We start from the raw sequence: 16740 nt of genomic DNA on the forward strand, positions 1-16740 counted from the left end.
CACTGTCACTCTTACGAACCTAGACTTAGATTATTGACAAGAACATAGATGCAGAAACATGGTTGAATTCAGTGGGAGTCAGGGCCCTAAACACTGTTGAGGACCTGAATTTACCTTTCTCAAGCCAGCCATCCTAGCTTAATGGCTTCTTTGGAAAACACAATCTTTGCCATGAAGCTCATGTCTACTTAAGGACACTATAGGGTAAGTATAATGGACAACAATATAATTTTGAGCCTAAAATCACTATTGAAGTCCCATATCAGAACAGTTTAGTGTACAGCAGGTTGCAATAAAGAAAGCAAGGGCTTAAATGTACCGTGTTTCTTGCGCCAATGGATGAAATGAACGCACAAAGGAAACGTGATTCTTTAGTGTATGCAAATTTATTTAACTCTGCAATTATTTATTTACAACTAATGACTGATACCAACAGATGAGGTAAAAATATGAGGTATTGATATGAGTATAACATTTAAAAATGCAATTACCATAAAGTATTCTCAATGGCAATGTAACAATACAAAATACTGTGGTAGCTGAATGGTAGACATGGCATAATGTGCATTTTAAAGAAATCTTATTTCACTGATACATGGCTTAGAGATGCCAGAAGCACGGCAGAGCTTCTGCAAGGGTAGGAGGACAACCCTACCTTGGTAACGGCGGCAGGTGGCACAGGGCCCCTTCCAGCTGAGCGATGACTTGTCAGACAGGATAAAACCACTGTCCAGATTTTCCCTTCATTTCATTACGAAATTATTTACTGTCAGACAATTGCCATTCCCAGGTCCAGAAATTCTGCGCCCATTAATACTGAGGCACTGTTGTATTCATTTATGCAAACTAATGTAGCAGAAGTGCTCTAATTGCTAGTGTTTTGGAAAACACGGCTGGCACGAAACCTGCTGCCGTGGCTACAGGCATTTGGGGAGGAGGTGCCGCTTTCTGGGATGGCAATCCCGCTGGAACCAGGGGACTGGCCTTGCCCTGCCAGCTCGTGAGCCACCGCTTGCTCCCGGGAAGGCTGGATCTGGGCAGCGGTGGTGCCCGGCAGCTGGCTGATGACTGCCAGACCTCATCACGGCCATGTAAGGGTGTGAGCGCTCCTCTGTCTTTAAGACTTAAAAACACACAATAGTTGCACATTGCAACTATTGTTGGCCATAAACTCAAGGCAGGAGCTCATGGGCAGCCAACCTCCCTGATCCTATCAGTTGCACAATAAAACATGGGTGAGACAGCTCATGGGGGAAGATGACAGTGACTTTTTTTGGGTCCTGCTGCTCCACCCTGCCCCCGTCCACCCTGAGCTCCCACCGGCTTGTTTCCTCGGATTGCAGGGCTGTCCCCCGGCCCTTACACGTGTGCACGATGGCACACGGGACTGTGCTCTAGCAGCGATCAAGGACCGCACATGGTCCACCCCACAGCCCCCATACCTGGGGCAGATTCAAAGCACTGGCTTTGAAGAGACTTCCCCATTTACTGAATCAGGGCACAAAACTGTGGCTTCGTGTAAGAAATGTATCCCGCTTAATTGACCTCATACTAAATCTTAGTGGATTTTGTTGGAAGGACTGAGCTAAAACACTGGCTATGAATGACTCAGCTGGTTTATGCAGCAATAAATAAAGTCAAAGTGAACAAATGTGATTAATGAAGAACAGTATTAACAGGCTTGTACATTCTTATTGAATCATAGATGTAGTATCATTTTTGGTCTTAGGTTAGTTAAAAACAAAACGGAACCCTGCCTGAAAGGTAATGTTGACAAATTATTATTATTACTTTTAAAGCGTTCTTCCATTAGCAAAATAATAGGTCCCTGAAAATGAAATGATATAACAGGCTTAAATGGCTCCTACTCCTCATAGTCAGGGGCTAATCCTGCTCCCACCAATGCCTACAGAGGCAGGATCATGCAGATCAGTGCAATATAATATGAAAATGCTTGCTGTTACTATAAAAGCAATCTTTCCAAGCATAGTCTGCATTTAGTCTTTTAAATCTCCAAGATGTGTTTAAAAGCTTAAAAAAGTTCAGTTATGTGTATAGTAAGAATATTAAAAGGCATGGTATTCATCTGCATGTCTTTGTGTCCACTGGATGTGGAAAATCTGCTTTGGAGTTTTACAATTAGCCATCTCTACAGGAGAAGGAAAGAACAACACAGAAACACTTACTCAGAACCTAGACAAAATGCTAAAAAAAAAAAAAGATTTACAGCTTAATAACTTACCGGTCTGATTTCAGACACCTCAGTACACACAGCGTTATCTTGTACTCTCCAAGAATGAGCAGTTACTTTGAATGCTGCACATCGTGAGGTTCTCTAGCGGCAGATACACCATTAATTAAGGCAATAGGTAAGTTTTCAACACCTTGTACTAACAGTCACAATTCTGCAGCTGAATGTAAATGGCCTTCAAAATGTCTATCTATCTCAGTTACATTTCCATGTATTTTACTTTGTGAAACTGATCCACTCATTATGTTTAAACGTACAGTAACCTCCTTCTTCCTTAGTTCTTTAAAGTCTTCCTACATCTATTTCTAGGTACCTTCTCACAGCATACACAAACACGAAACATATTTGAGAACAGGCGTTTCTGTTATCACACGGATTATGCCTGGTAGCCCTGTGATAATAGCAAACACAGCTTATGCAGCAGTGACACACTAAGAAACAAGTGACAGATTCACTTAAGGTCCAACTGATGCAAGTGATTTGCACTGAGTTATATACAAAATAATTAATTTATACATATACATATATATAGATAGATATAATATAGATAAATATATACATACTGTACATAATTTATTTACAATTAAAATATGCTTCTTAGAAGCCTTTAAATACCAGAGTTATATAACACACAAGTAATGGCAATAGTCTGGGTTTAAAGTAATAATGATAAAAGCTCTCTGAAGAAATGTTTACTTCAATAATTGAAATTAATACAGAAGGTATGTGGCAGGGGGAGGTGAAGTCTCCAGAACAAAAGAACTTTCCTATAAAATTCCTGTTTCAGCTTTGTACAGACCCAGGGCTGGTCAGATTTCTGCAGCTTAAATAAGATCTTCGCCTTCAGTATTCCTGTTCCCTGCCAGACCCCAATTTATGCTCACACGCTCCCAGGAACACTTCCTCAGATTTTTGTTTCTGGTCCCTCGGCAATCAGAGGCCGAAATGAGTTTCTGATTCTGGCAACTTCTGCTGCACACAGATGTCCAAAGCCTTTGTTGTACCACTCTGGGGAATGTCCTCTGAAGAAATGGAAAAAGAATTATTGAGAAACTCAAATACTCAAGAAATATGCCCCGCAGGAACTGGCCTGCCATGCTTCCTACTCCCCCGCGGCCCACGGTGGTGGTGGGGACTTCAAATACTTGTCATTGTAAGCGTACTCTGAAGTTCTCCCTTGCAGTAATCAAATAAGCAGATTTTCTTTCTATGATCACATAATAACAGTGGTAGACACTGAGCAGAGAAATGAGCTTGGCGGATAGAAAAGCCTGCAGGAAGACTCCAAAGCAGCAAAGCTACATTGACCATGTCCTCTGTTCCCAACACCTCCCCCTCCCTGAGCTGGAGGTTTTTGCCCTGCTGAACGGACATCTGCTTTTTGCAGGTGGGATACTTACTTCAGGTCAATTCTGCAGATGTGGGTCAGCCTGGATTTTCCTGAGCCACATGGCTCTATCAAGTACTGAGAGTCCATCACGATGGCTCGCACAGCTCCCATAAGAGGAGCCTCTTCGTGCTCCACAGAGATGGCAACCAGCATGCACATCCCCTTCGGCAAATCCGTCCTCCATGTCCTGCAGCAACACATTCAAGATGGAATCACTTCAGTAACGAAAGTTTTGGGCACATGACTAAGAACCAGAATTAAAGTTACAGTTTGCTTGTCTGCCTATCCTTGTTGTTGCCTGCAATGCCACTAGACTGTCCTAGGAGTCCCTGGAGGAGTTTTGTGTTCCCCAGTTGGGAATCTGACCATGATGTGGACTGGCCACTCATCTACGTTGCTGCAGGCTCCAGGTAGCGAAGTTTTGCTTCTCCACATGAGCATTTTGTAACCATTATGTATTACAGGGCATGATACAGCCTTTTGCAGACAGACAGAAGTTTTGGAAAGAGACAGGAGATAAAGTGAGCATAAGCCATCCAGCAAAGGCTGAAATGTTGCATTGCACCCATGCAGACTTGCAGAACAACAAATACAGTTTACCACAGCAGAAATCCTCACTACTACCCACACTGACGTCTGAAACTCCCAGAACGTGTTTCAAGGGCATCTGAATTATAAACAAAATGTCCTCTCATTTTTTCCGTCTCCCAAGTTTCTATCCTCTCTTACATGCTGCAGAAGTTTTCCAGCAAGTTCAGGAGACCTAGACTTTAATACTTAACATTTTTTTCTTGTTCTGTAAGCATTCTTTACATATTCTGGTGTCTCACGTCTTTCTTGTCTGCCTTGAATCTCACAGGATAGGTCTATGCTCTTTCCTATGCTGTGGGAAGAAATGAGAAATTCCCACTGTGCTGTGTAATGCGCATCATCTTGCCATGGACTGTCTGAGACAGGGATTATGCTGCCTTGGGAAGTATCGTGTTTTAGCAGGTAAGCTGCTTTCAAGGACTGTTGAAGTTTGGACTTCAGCAGATAATTTTAACATTCTGCATTTTTCTTATATGAAATTGAGCTGTTATTCAAGACACTGCAGGACGATACTGACTTCAGAAGGTTTTGCACGTGTCTGTGCATTAATAAAAATGATGAGCTATCTGGACAGATGAAACACGTGGAGAGGAGGAAATCACACCTCAGATCTACTGTGAAATGCTGAACCACCTACTGTGAATGCCTGCACAGTGCTCAGATGTGACCATATCATTTTGGTAACTACGCAGCACTTACTCGGGCCATTCGTGAAGTGGAAAACTATGTATCCCAGAGACTGCAGAAGATTAATGATTCCTATTCCCAGTTATGCGGATTTAGGGCAGTTTCTGTACTTCTCTAAGTATCTTACAGGAGTAAAAACGGGCATGGCACCTAACTCACAGAGATGCTGTGATACTTAATGAACATTAAACATTTGAGGAATCTTTAATGAAAAGTGATGCCTCTGCAAGGCAGCTGAGAGCTGTGTCAGATCCCAGGCGTATGAAACATCGCCCCGTCCTCTTACCATCAGAGTCTTCTCAAGGGAGCCTAATCCCCTTGTTATGACTGTCAAATTGGGGGAGGGAAAAAAAAAAAAAAAAAAAAAAGAACAACTACGTTTATCCTTTCACAGCCAAAAGTTTGATTGGGAAGGAGAAAATTGCCGTCTGTTAAAATATATTTATTCATGTCCCCAGAGGTGAATTATAATTTCACTGTTCACTTCCCACCAATCATAAGGTATCAAATTGACTGCGATATCGCTGGCTAACCTTGCTCTAGACTTAATGACATAAATGAAAAGAGATAAACAATAGAATCTGACAGATCTGCCTGACGGCTGTTTTCAGCCCTTAAAAACCCACCAGGATACAGTTTTATGATATGTATTTCAGTCCTTGGGGGTCATTCTGCCTGGGTTAGTGAAAAGAATGGCAAGATTTTTCTTTAGCTGATGTGACTGCACAGCAGGTCTTTCAAGAACGTAAACCACCATGAAACCTAATAGTGAACTAAGTGGCAAATAAGAGGACAGAATTACGGTCATCAAAACCTCCCTGCTGCTCCCAGACAATCTTCTTGGTGCTATGCAGAGGGCCAAATTTATCACTGGTTTAAGTCAATAATATTATATAAGAAAATTAATTATAAAATAATTAATTTAGCCCAGCATACTGTGCGAAGGCAAAGGAAAGAGAGTAATGGGAGGACTGGTGTTTTAATATTATAAAGAACTTACAGAAAACATTTTTAAAATCTTCCCCTAAGAGTTCCAATAATTCTTCCCTTATACCGACAATATCTGCATGTTATCATTCTCCGAAAGAACACTGAAGTTCATACAAGGGATGTACTATTATAATTATATTTTATTGGGCTCATCTTTTTCCTTCAATCTTTGTTCCCTCTAATACAATTCTGACTCACTGGACTATTTCCTTTGTCAAAACTGCTTAGTATTTCTCTGGCACATCATTTCAATCAAAGAAAGCAGAGACCAAGAACAGGAATGCACAAAATCATCCTGAAATAAATAACTGTAGGACTGACCCTGTAAGTGAAATATGTCAGCAGCTCCACAATAGCTCCTAGCAAGCAAAGGGCCAGGATTTCAAAGGCAGAAGGTGCATAAGAGGAATCTTTTTGGTCTGTTCTGTACAGGCAGATAGACAATAGCAGAACTGGGACTGAATTTGGAATATTGATACACAGCTATACATTTATTTGAGAGATGTCATTCCCTGGAAGACAGTCAGAATACATATCTACTGCCTCTTTCTGTTCATTTCCACACTAGGATTTTTATGGGTTAGCATTTCTTGATCTACAAAGACTCCAACTGCAAATCTAAAATAACAACTTATATAGACACCGTATAACAACCTTAGCTTAAAAGCATCACTGTCTTCTCTATTAAACTTTTGGCTCTTAAACATCAAACATTCCCCCGAGAACAGCAAAAGCAGTGTAAAAAACAATTGGGTTCTATTTGCACTGTTTTGACAACAAACAAAGCTAAGAGAGAACAGCAGCTATTATCAGACGTCTGTTCTAAGGAAGAAATGATATTTATGGCCTCAGGAGTATGTGCTGCTCAAATTACATCAGAGAAAAGGTCAGCATGCTCTAGGTGTACAATTTTAATTCAGTTTGAGAAATCAACACTGCCGCCCAGAAGTAGAGTTCTTGAAGCACAATTATACAGATGCGAAGGCTGAGATAAGACCAGCTCTTCCTTGTATGCACTGCAGGAAGCAATGGTACTGGAGAATTGCCCTTAGCTTACCTTAGAACGACAAAGTCTCGGACAGGATGAGGAGCCATGCTGTTCAAAACATACTGGTAAACTTCTGTCTGCTTGTCCAGGCTCTCGACCACCTTCCACTGCAAGAAGTCCTCATCCCAGAGGTGACGTTCTCTCAGCACTCGGTTCAGGACAACTGATGGGGGGGCTTCAACTTCCACCGAGGCCTTCCAAAGCCTTAGCGGGTTCCCATCCCCAACCTGGAGTAAAGCAACAAAGAACATAAACCCCCATGATTTATGTGCCTATGTTCAGCAGAGGATAACTGAGGACAAAATCTTGATACGGGTATCTGACTTTAGCTTAAGAGCATGCATATGTCCCTGCTAATCATTACTATTATTGCTATTGCTACTGTTGTACTGTATGTGAAAACATATGCATACTAGTCCTGGATGGAAAACTGAAGTGATACATTACTTCTGCTCTCGCACCAGTGTATATCTTAACCAGTTCCCATGGTGCCAGTGGAGTTGCTGTATTATTTCTGGTGTGACAGATACTTTTTCAACCCCAAGCATCCTAAGTGTAATGAAGAATACGTGTGTGCAGAAGTAAAAACAGATGAAAGGAGAGACTGAAACCCTGAGCTGAAATAAAGCTACCACCTTGGGCAATCTGATGCACTAGCTGGGACTGAGGGTCCATTAACCCTTCTGGTTAATTGGTGGAAGAGCAGAACATATGTTGATTCAGTTATGTGTCAGGTACACAGATGTTTGCTCCTCAGAATAGCTGCAAGGGAGGTATTGGGAAAATGCCTTTCACAGAAGGAACACACAAACTGCTTGCTAACTCTTCCTAGCTCACGGAAGTTAGACCTCCACAGCATGCAATAAGGGGAGTGGAAAGTGCTGGGCTACGCACAAGATGAATATCCTAAATTCCACACATACAGCTTTTCTGCATGGTTTTAGGGGTCATATTTCAGGCAGCAAACAAGTTAACTGTAAGCACTGGATCTTGCAAGCCCTGCTTTTCTAATCCCTCCCTACCCTAGCATCCTCACATACCAATGCTAGTGCTCCAGAAACCTCCAGCACCTCCCACAGACCCAGGATTGTGTCCCCAGAAACCCACCTTCCACCTCTCCCACCTTAAATTATTTTATTCCTTCTCCCCAAAGCTCTCAGTTCCCCAGTCCCCCTGCCCTAGAGCCCCAGGGACTCCAAATCCCCTCTGTAGTCCCACATGCCCTTGACCCCAGACGGGTGCGTGCCCCTGTTCACTCCCTCCCCTCTCCCACATCCTACTCCCACCTGAACCCTGTTACTCCCTCCCCAACCTCCCACAGTCCCTCCCTGGAGAGGTCACTCACAGAAGCTGGCTACAAACCAGAGCAATTGTGATTTCTTTGCCCTAACAGAGGGGTTGCACTTTCCCAAATAGGGGTAATGCTGCCTCCTGCCCCTTCACCATCCAGATCCCACACTCCTCCCAGTGCCCTTCCCCTACCTAACTACTGTCACCCACCCCTAATCCATTCCCTCCTCTTGCTAGCTGCCGCTGGTTTGCAGACCTCTGTTTTGCCATTGCATTTCCAGCAGCCCTGAACTCCACTGTCTGCAGGGACTCTGCAGCACCCTCCTCCTGGCTGCAGCGGTCTGGCTTTCCCTGCAGAAGTGACAGAGCCTGGAACAACTTCAGAAACTTTAATAAAAGTTGCAGATATCAAAAATCCACTGGACACAAGGACAAGAGGATCAGGGATAAAACTGGCCATATGGCTGGCCTGGCTAAGTAAAGCAGTGGGCAGCCTGAAGAGGTTTTTTAATACCTATGTACTGGCTGTGTTCTCCAAATTGCTGGCAAACAACAGGAGATGGTCAGAAACTTTGCCTGTCCCCCAGTCGAAGAGCTTACCTGGGTAATGTTATCTGTTGTTTAAAGTCTCAGCTCATTCTCTGGTTGTGGTGTTTGCTATATCACTTACTTTATCCATTTTGGAGACCTTAGCTTGCTTTGTGTGCCTTTTCCTGGAATCTCATACTTGAATCACTATTATATTATATTTTTAACTGCTTTCAGTAGTCTTTGAAAAAAAAATCGTGTGCCTCACCAGACAGAAGAGTATGTATTTAGCTGTGCAACAAGTCAGGGTGTCCCATAGCTAGACTGTATTTTGCTTTGGTTTCTTTACTGCTTCTTCCATGTCTCCCCAAATTACCTTTTTGTAGGCGAGTTCTGTGTTCTCTATACTGGAACACGTGACCCATCCTTTGAATTTCTCTTTTGCTTCTTTCTGGAGATTCTGCATGAGACTTTCCAGGTACACCTGATAGTTCCCTCCTTCCTCATCCACTTGTTTCCCGAGCTCATCCAGGGTGGGAGAATGCACTTCTGCGTCGACATAGGAGTTTCGGGACTGGGTGACCATCTCGTGTGGGACCTGTGCCACAGAAGGGAGGGAAAACACACACAGAAAACCTCCTGCTGAGAACTTTTCCTTAAGGCAATGTGTTTCTAGGCTGGTAGACCATTCAGCATCCAATTGCAATGAGCCTATGATCTGTAAAATGGATACCTATTTCTGTCTTTGCTTCTTATGCAAGATGAGAAATCAAAGTAGTATAATGAAACAGTCCATGGCTCAGAATAGCACTACTCATGCAGAACCATATTAGACTGATCAACTGTATGTCAATACACCCGTGTTACTCCTCTAGCCCTCCCCGAAATGTTGCCTTGTGCTTCTGGGGAAGGGAGATAGATAGGAGCATTATCTCTCCTCCACCTGCAGTGAAAGTAGCTGCAGGAATGACTGCATCTCCCTATGTGATTTTAACTTGATTGCATGACACACAGAAATAAAGTGTATCAGCTCTTCTTTTTGAGATGAATAAGTTTTGAGGTGTTAAAAGCATTATAGTAAAATGAAATGTTAAAACAGCAGATTTTGATTTTAATTAGACTAAAATTTCCTAATCCAGTAATTTGGGTTGAAAACTGCCACCCAATAATTACCCTGCATTTTTAATAGTTGTGTCTTTGAATGCTAGAAGGGAACAGTCATAAAGAAATGAGATAGATAAACTTTAGATGGAGCAAGTTTACAAATAAGTGAGGCACCATCAATCTCTGAGCTAATACAAGACAGAAAATGTAAGCATAAACATAAATACTTCAAAGGATGCTGCATTATGTGGCCATGAATAATGCCGTTTGAGTCTCTCACCTCAAAAAGTTTGTTGCATTCCATTATCATGTGAGCAAGTCCCTGAGTAGCTGCCAGGTTTTCACTGAGGTCCTTCTGATCTGGCTTCCCTGTTGCATATTTTTTCTGTATGACTCTGTAATTGAATTCAGTGTCTCAGGTAAAAAGAGCTGAATCTTTTTAATATGAAAGCAAACAGCAGCAAGATGTTCAGAACACCAGAGAGAAAAGCCTATCTTTAGTTTTCATTTATCACAAAGATTGCTCAGACTGGTTGGGCCTTTTTTAAAGGAAAAATGTTTACCTAAAATATTGTTGAGCCAAAGGTAAAAGCAGGAAAGACTATACATGTCCTGCATTAGGTGTTGTACATTTTGAAATGGATTTCTAACAGACATGATGTACAGTGATTTACGTTGTTACTGCTTAAAGAGCTTAACTCAGACACTGGTTATACATGCACATGACCAAGAATCTCAGTGTATTCGGAACCAGGTGGGGGAAAAAAAAAAGTCAGGAGGGACATCAAGTCGGGACCACTAATGTTTAGCAGGGTCTATGCCCTGTTTAGTCTACACTCACCATGTTACACGCCATCTTAATGTGGCCTGAAATAAACTCGGTTTCCCAAGTGGCAGAATGTAGCCAGAAAAACCACTCACTGAAAATCTACGTATTAAAATCCTTGAAAACATGCTCAATCTTTGACTTCAACCAGAGCAAAATCAGGCCCTTTCCCTTCACAGAAGCCAACATTACTTATGCAAAACTCACTAGTGCCCCATTGAAATTTCGCATGGAAAGCAGGCACTGCATATTCACAACAGACAGCCAGAAATGCCTGCTGGGCTTGTGAAAACACCTTCTGTGCATGTACAAGTGTGCTTCTGGCTCTGCAGCATGGGCTTTCCCCTCTCACTGAAGCCATGCCCTGTGTAATGTGTGCTGGAAAGCAGACGCTTTGGAAAATTTTATCCTGCATACCTTTAGAAACGCTGAAAGCATCACTTTGTATTAAGGATATGACTATTTATAGTGTTGAGAAGAAACTTACCTCGGTGAGCTTTCTTTCTTCACTATATTGAGATGGAAGAGGGAAGGGGCCAGACAAACAGCTATGTTCATAGGAGTCATCTGATTCTCCTCCACAGAGGTGACGTCGCTCAGGAAGCACAGCAGAGTCTGCAAAACCTCCCGGTTCTCATCGGACATCAGCATGATGGCTGCCTGCACCGCCTGCAGCCGCTGCTCCTTGGGGACATCTGAGGAAAAGCAAGTGATGTTCAGAGGGGTCAACTGTAAGATCAGTTAAGGAGCCAGGAACAAGATAGAATTAGCACAGGCATTCACACTCTGGGAATGGCTTTCTGAAGAGGCAGATGACAGGGGACAAAGGGGCAAAGACCAGCTGGTTGTTGGAGGGCCATGGTATTGGCTCCTTCATCAAGCACAGCTTGCCTAGCCAGTGTACGACATTTCTGTGTTCATTTGAAAGGGTGTTCCCCAAGAAAGAGACTGAACTTCATTTAAAGTTTATGAAGGGAAAGTAATACTCAGTACTCATATCTTTAAATGCTATTTTTCAGGTTTCTTTTGTCCCCTGGGAAGACAGTTCAAAAGTCTTAGGGAAGCTTCAGGAACATACTGTCCTAAACTGTAAAAGAGTTTAACGAAAGTGATAATGGATATGCTTAAATAGCACCTGAGACAGATTCATTTCTAAAACTACTGTAAGTTTTCTCAGTTTGGACTTAGAGCCCTCCTCTGGGTATTACATACACTCTGTATAATTGAATGGAAGAAGAACAAAAGCAGATTTACAGTAGAGGGAACAGCTGGCTTTTAAGGTCTGCCTGCTAGCCTTGTACAAGCACTTTATTTTAAAAGCTTTCAGACATGAATGACAAACTGAAGACAGCCCAATGCTTCCAATTTTCTAGAAGCAGCAAGGCCAGGTCTTTCTGAGAAGTCAGAGAAGCCTTTGCTAAATCCATGCAACGTGTCTTTTCTCCCCACATAGCCTCCTGGTACTCCCTCCCTGTTGAACTGGTGGGTCTGATGCATAGAGAAGACTGGACAGCCCTTCAAGTCATAGGTAAACATTAGGCAACTGAGAGTTTTAGGGAAATGGAGAAAGTTTCATCAATGCTATGCCATACAGACTACTACACTAATCATCTCATCCCCAATCCTCTGTGTTGCAGCAAATCAAGCCATTCTGGATATATGAAAAAGTGCTGGATATATGAAAAAGATTTTCAGTGAGTCCCAGAAAATCAGAAATCCCTTGCCAATATGCTAAGACAGGAAAAATCCTTCCTAACGTCACATTAATAATTTGTTAAACAGGATGAAGAGGAAGAAAAACTGCCAGCTACAGATTTATTTAATTGCAGACATTATGAAACACAATTGGTATCCCAGCAATTTTCAACATTTTTCTTTCTGTGAAAGGAGTTTTGTCAGTACCGTCTAAAACAGAAAAATATATTTGTTGTTGGTCACATGGAAAAAAACCACTGCTACTCATTCTTAATCCAAACGTTGGTCTCCAGTGCCTACAGAACCCACCTTTTCCTGTTCCCACCTTGGTTTAAACAGACCCATCCTCAAGTCTTTCTGAAATCCTTTAAACTACTGGTGCAGTTCAAGAAAATCTTTCCTAGCACTTTTTTTTCCCCCTCCGATCAGTGTAAAGAAGAGTTCTTCAGACCTCCCACTGCAGTACCACTTAGGGTTACAGAGTCAGCCCATGCCCCTTTTTACATTTTTTCGTTGGCTAATAGCAATGTTTCACCGTTCAGCTTTGTGGCTGTTGTGAATTCTAATGCCAGGCTCCCGACTCAGGGATGGGGAGTTGTTTTGGCTACAGACCTAATAACGCCGATGACACTGAGATCTGTCTGCTATGTCTCTCTTCCTTTGGCAAGGGGGTAGTCTACTTGCAGTCTCTCCTGTGCCAAGATAGGACATTCCCAATTTTCATCAAGCAATAGTTTAAAGGTGATCTGTTTCCAAGGACATGTAGAATATGTCCTTCTAGTGGATAATCTTCTCCTTGGCCACTTCACTATGGAAACAATTGTGATATTGATCGCTGTTTTTTTAGCACCAAGAATTTCTGTTGCTTTTCTGAACAAGCTTATTGATGGGTGTGTAAGTAGACAAGACCTGCAACTTGTAAGCCTGAAAGAAGAGGGGGAAATGATGGTCCAGGGCTAGGCACCAACTGTTTCAGTTCAGTTGCGTCCCAAGACATCATGTATGACCAAATCCACTAAATTTATTTGCGATGCTGTCTCTCATGTGCAGGATCACAGCATTTCTCTACCAGCTACAGACACTGTGATGTTAAATACATTTGTGACTATGCACCACAGACAGATTTTTACAGTAAAGGGAGGCAACGGAAGTAACTTAGATTCTTTAGCACTGGGATTATACAGTGTTTAAAAATGGCTTTCTATTGTTTTGGCAGCTGAAATGTCTGCAAGTGAAGAGACTAGACACACTTCTCTTTAGTGCTTCCAATTATTTGGCTTAGGCTGGCTGGGTACGCTTTTCTGTATCTGCCAGAGCACTGGCTGACTGGCCTTCATTGACATTGTCAGGAAAAAACTCTAATTCCTCTGGCTTTTCAGTGTTTTCCTCATTGTTTATTTCTCCCTCAGTCTGGAGAAGAGATACACAGTCATTTCCTGATTTACAGGGATTTTCATCATTCTGATGCATTTGAGTCTAAGATTTTGCTGAAGACTGCTTATGCTGAAATGAAAAGAAGAAATCTTCTGGTTTTTTTCTTTCTCCATGAGATCTTCACATAACAGCTGAGGATCTAAGTGAAGGCAGCTTGTTTCTTGCATGTACATTTTATTGACTATAATGAACAGGCAAATAATCAGAAGTCACAGCAAGGAAGGGGACTGCACAGGCACATGTTCTCATGGTCGAGTACCACTTCTCCATGCCCAGAAGACTCACTTGTATTGAAATGTCTGCATGAAATGGGCCCACAGTTTAAAGAAATCTGACAAAAATGTGAGTCTTCGCACTTTTTATGTCCATGGCAGCTTGTCCTTCTGGCTTCTTTCCGATTGTGAGGCTGATATTTTCAAAGCTTCTCAACATTTGAACGCTGTCTTTCCATTAAAATTGCTAGTATTTTGACACTGAAACCTTTGGACGGTTCTAAAAATCTCTTAGCGAAAGATTTTGAGGGCATAGAGGTTCTTTTATACATCTCAAAGGTGAGCAGAAAGAATCCCACCCAGTGTTAACATACCAAAATTATTTACTATATATTATTATATAATATATAATATTTTCCAATTGTTTATAATAATAAAAATATTGCAACTTACACTGGTAGATGTGTAGAAAAGTCTCTCCTAGCTTACTTGTGAGGAGAGGTTCCGGCAAGTCCCTGAAAAATTGCTTTACCATGTCTGCCACATCATATGCCGACTGGTCTTCATAGCTAACGTTTTCTGGGGAGCTCTCGTTCATCTGACGTAGGGCCTGGATTCGGGATTTCACTCCAGATTTTCGAAACAGACCCACCTAAAAAGGCACCATGTTGAATTGCGTAAAAAGAAAATGTTAATTAAAGAATATATATATATATATAAAAAAATAATCTATTTACAGGGGACTATGATTATGACCAAAGCTTGGGTTGCCTTTTTTTACTCTAGGCAAGAACAAGGAAAACGTGCAAATGCGATGGTCATGACTTGCCCACGAGTCTCGTAGGCAAGTGCATGCTCTCACAGCAGGACTGTAAGAGTTAATAACGCTGCCGCTCTGTATCCCATCCTAGAGGGAGAGTTCAGAGTGCAAGTGGTTTCCCTGCTGCCTGAAGAGTTTAAGCAAGATGCTCAGCTGATATAAATCAGTGTGGCTTGCTTGGCTTGGGTGACTGTCCGTTGATTTACTCCAGCTGAGAATCTGGCTCCTCATGTTTATTTGGGTATATATTTTGAAGACTAACATGAAAATATTATGCTCAGCTAAGTAATAAATGCTGTGGCAAAAGATTAGTACCTCCTGGTACAGCTTTAAAATCAAGACCAAATCTATTTTTCCCCCTTCCTGCTCTCTGCTTCCACCAGTTCCCCCAAATCCCACTGAAAACCCCAGTTCAAAAGCGGGGGCCACAGAGGGATTACTTGTGCAGTGTCACTAAGATCCATTTTTGTCTTGCTTGCTTTCTATTCTAAAGGAAGCGGTAATTCTTCAAATCATGCCTTCACGGCAGTGCTGCCCTTTTACGTCCTTCTAGCCAGTGGAATTCCCCCGGGGCGAATTCCTGAGCCTCAACCACATTATTTATTCCCAAGTGAGTTTACAGTGTTTCATTTGGGAAGTGTTAGCACTGTTTTCCTTCAGTTTTGCAGGGAAAAAGGTGACATATTGAGAAAGACCTATGAAAAAGGCACATTTCAGGTTTGGAATTATAGACTTCTGTTCCTCCGTGCCCGCTGTCTCACTGGTGGTCAGTTCAGCTTTCTGTGTGACGTAGTCCACGAAAAAAAATGTGTAAAGGCAAGGAAATAATGCCTTCTGGCCTTCTTCCCCTTACTTCTGCCAGCACAGAGTTCACATAGGACCCTCCTCTCCCTAGAACACCTCCCATGCTCAACTGTATGGTATTTTGGACTTTTGTTAACTCACACATTAATGACACTAATTCCATAAACCATACACTCTGCAGCTCTGTGAGGGGATGTATTTATTTATATGGAGATGAACTGCTACACCAGACTGGCTGTGAGGCAGCTCTTCTGCTGTGTCTTCTTATTGATGAATTTAGCATCACTTGTGAGCTAAATTTATGTATAGGAAGCAGAGGACTGGAGCGTGCCCTGTGTACATCCTGGTGCACTGTATTTCTGTTCACAGGTGAAGCTCTGCTCTTTATGCTGACAAAAGAATACAAGAAAGAGTATATCTGGCTCTTTTAATTTGGTTTTCCCTTTCCCTTTCTCCTCTTCTTTTAAAATCCCTTTTCCTCTTAGAGATGTGTGCTGAAGATGCAGAAGGACACATGGTAATTCTATCCAAAAAATACAATTTTGGCATGTGGTAGATAAATGTGAAAGCAGAGACTCAGTTCCCTGCTTTTGATGGAAAGTGTCCTTGCTGGTATAAAGAACCTTTAAAAACTTCCAGCTAAGTCTGATTCGAGAGGTCAGACATCAAATCTCACCTGCACAATCTGCTGCACATCATTCTGCTACTCTCAATCTCTATTTTTGTTTAATGATATTTATCCAAACTCCTATTTCCCTTTTTCTTGGAAAAAAATCATAATTAATTGAAAGAGGACAGTTCTTTACTTGATAGAAAAAGATGTTTTAGGCTCTGTTCACAGCCTGTTACAGACTCATTCTGTACATAAAATGGCACTATAAATCCAGTGATTTATTAGAGGTTAGTCTGGCCCAATCTCTTTATTATCCTCATGCTGTGGATCATCTGCCCTGCAAGTAGCCATATGATGCATGACAGAAATAAAGATGCAGTTGACAAAGGCAAAGCAGTTTCTATTTCACAAGTTGGAACTGAATAATATATCCTGCAAATAATGGTGAGGCTCCTCA

General features: G+C 42.0%; 1 protein-coding gene across 4 annotated transcripts in view; it reads right to left on the reverse strand.

The window, feature by feature from the left end:
- Nucleotides 1-379: 379 nt before the first annotated feature.
- Nucleotides 380-16740, reverse strand: part of STARD13 (StAR related lipid transfer domain containing 13) — a 263350-nt gene continuing 246989 nt past the window's right edge. For all 4 annotated transcript variants that reach the window (XM_050897253.1, XM_050897271.1, XM_050897262.1 and 1 more), the window contains 7 exons: nt 14500-14698; nt 11193-11400; nt 10160-10274; nt 9152-9373; nt 6967-7184; nt 3652-3828; nt 380-3273 (listed from right to left, as the gene is read on the reverse strand). In XM_050897253.1, coding sequence (XP_050753210.1) covers nt 3156-3273; nt 3652-3828; nt 6967-7184; nt 9152-9373; nt 10160-10274; nt 11193-11400; nt 14500-14698 — 1257 coding nt within the window. In that variant the 3' untranslated portion in view covers nt 380-3155. The remainder of the gene's footprint in view (nt 3274-3651; nt 3829-6966; nt 7185-9151; nt 9374-10159; nt 10275-11192; nt 11401-14499; nt 14699-16740) is intronic.

This window comes from Gymnogyps californianus, chromosome 1 (assembly GCF_018139145.2).
Source record: "Gymnogyps californianus isolate 813 chromosome 1, ASM1813914v2, whole genome shotgun sequence".
Lineage (NCBI taxonomy): Eukaryota > Metazoa > Chordata > Aves > Accipitriformes > Cathartidae > Gymnogyps > Gymnogyps californianus.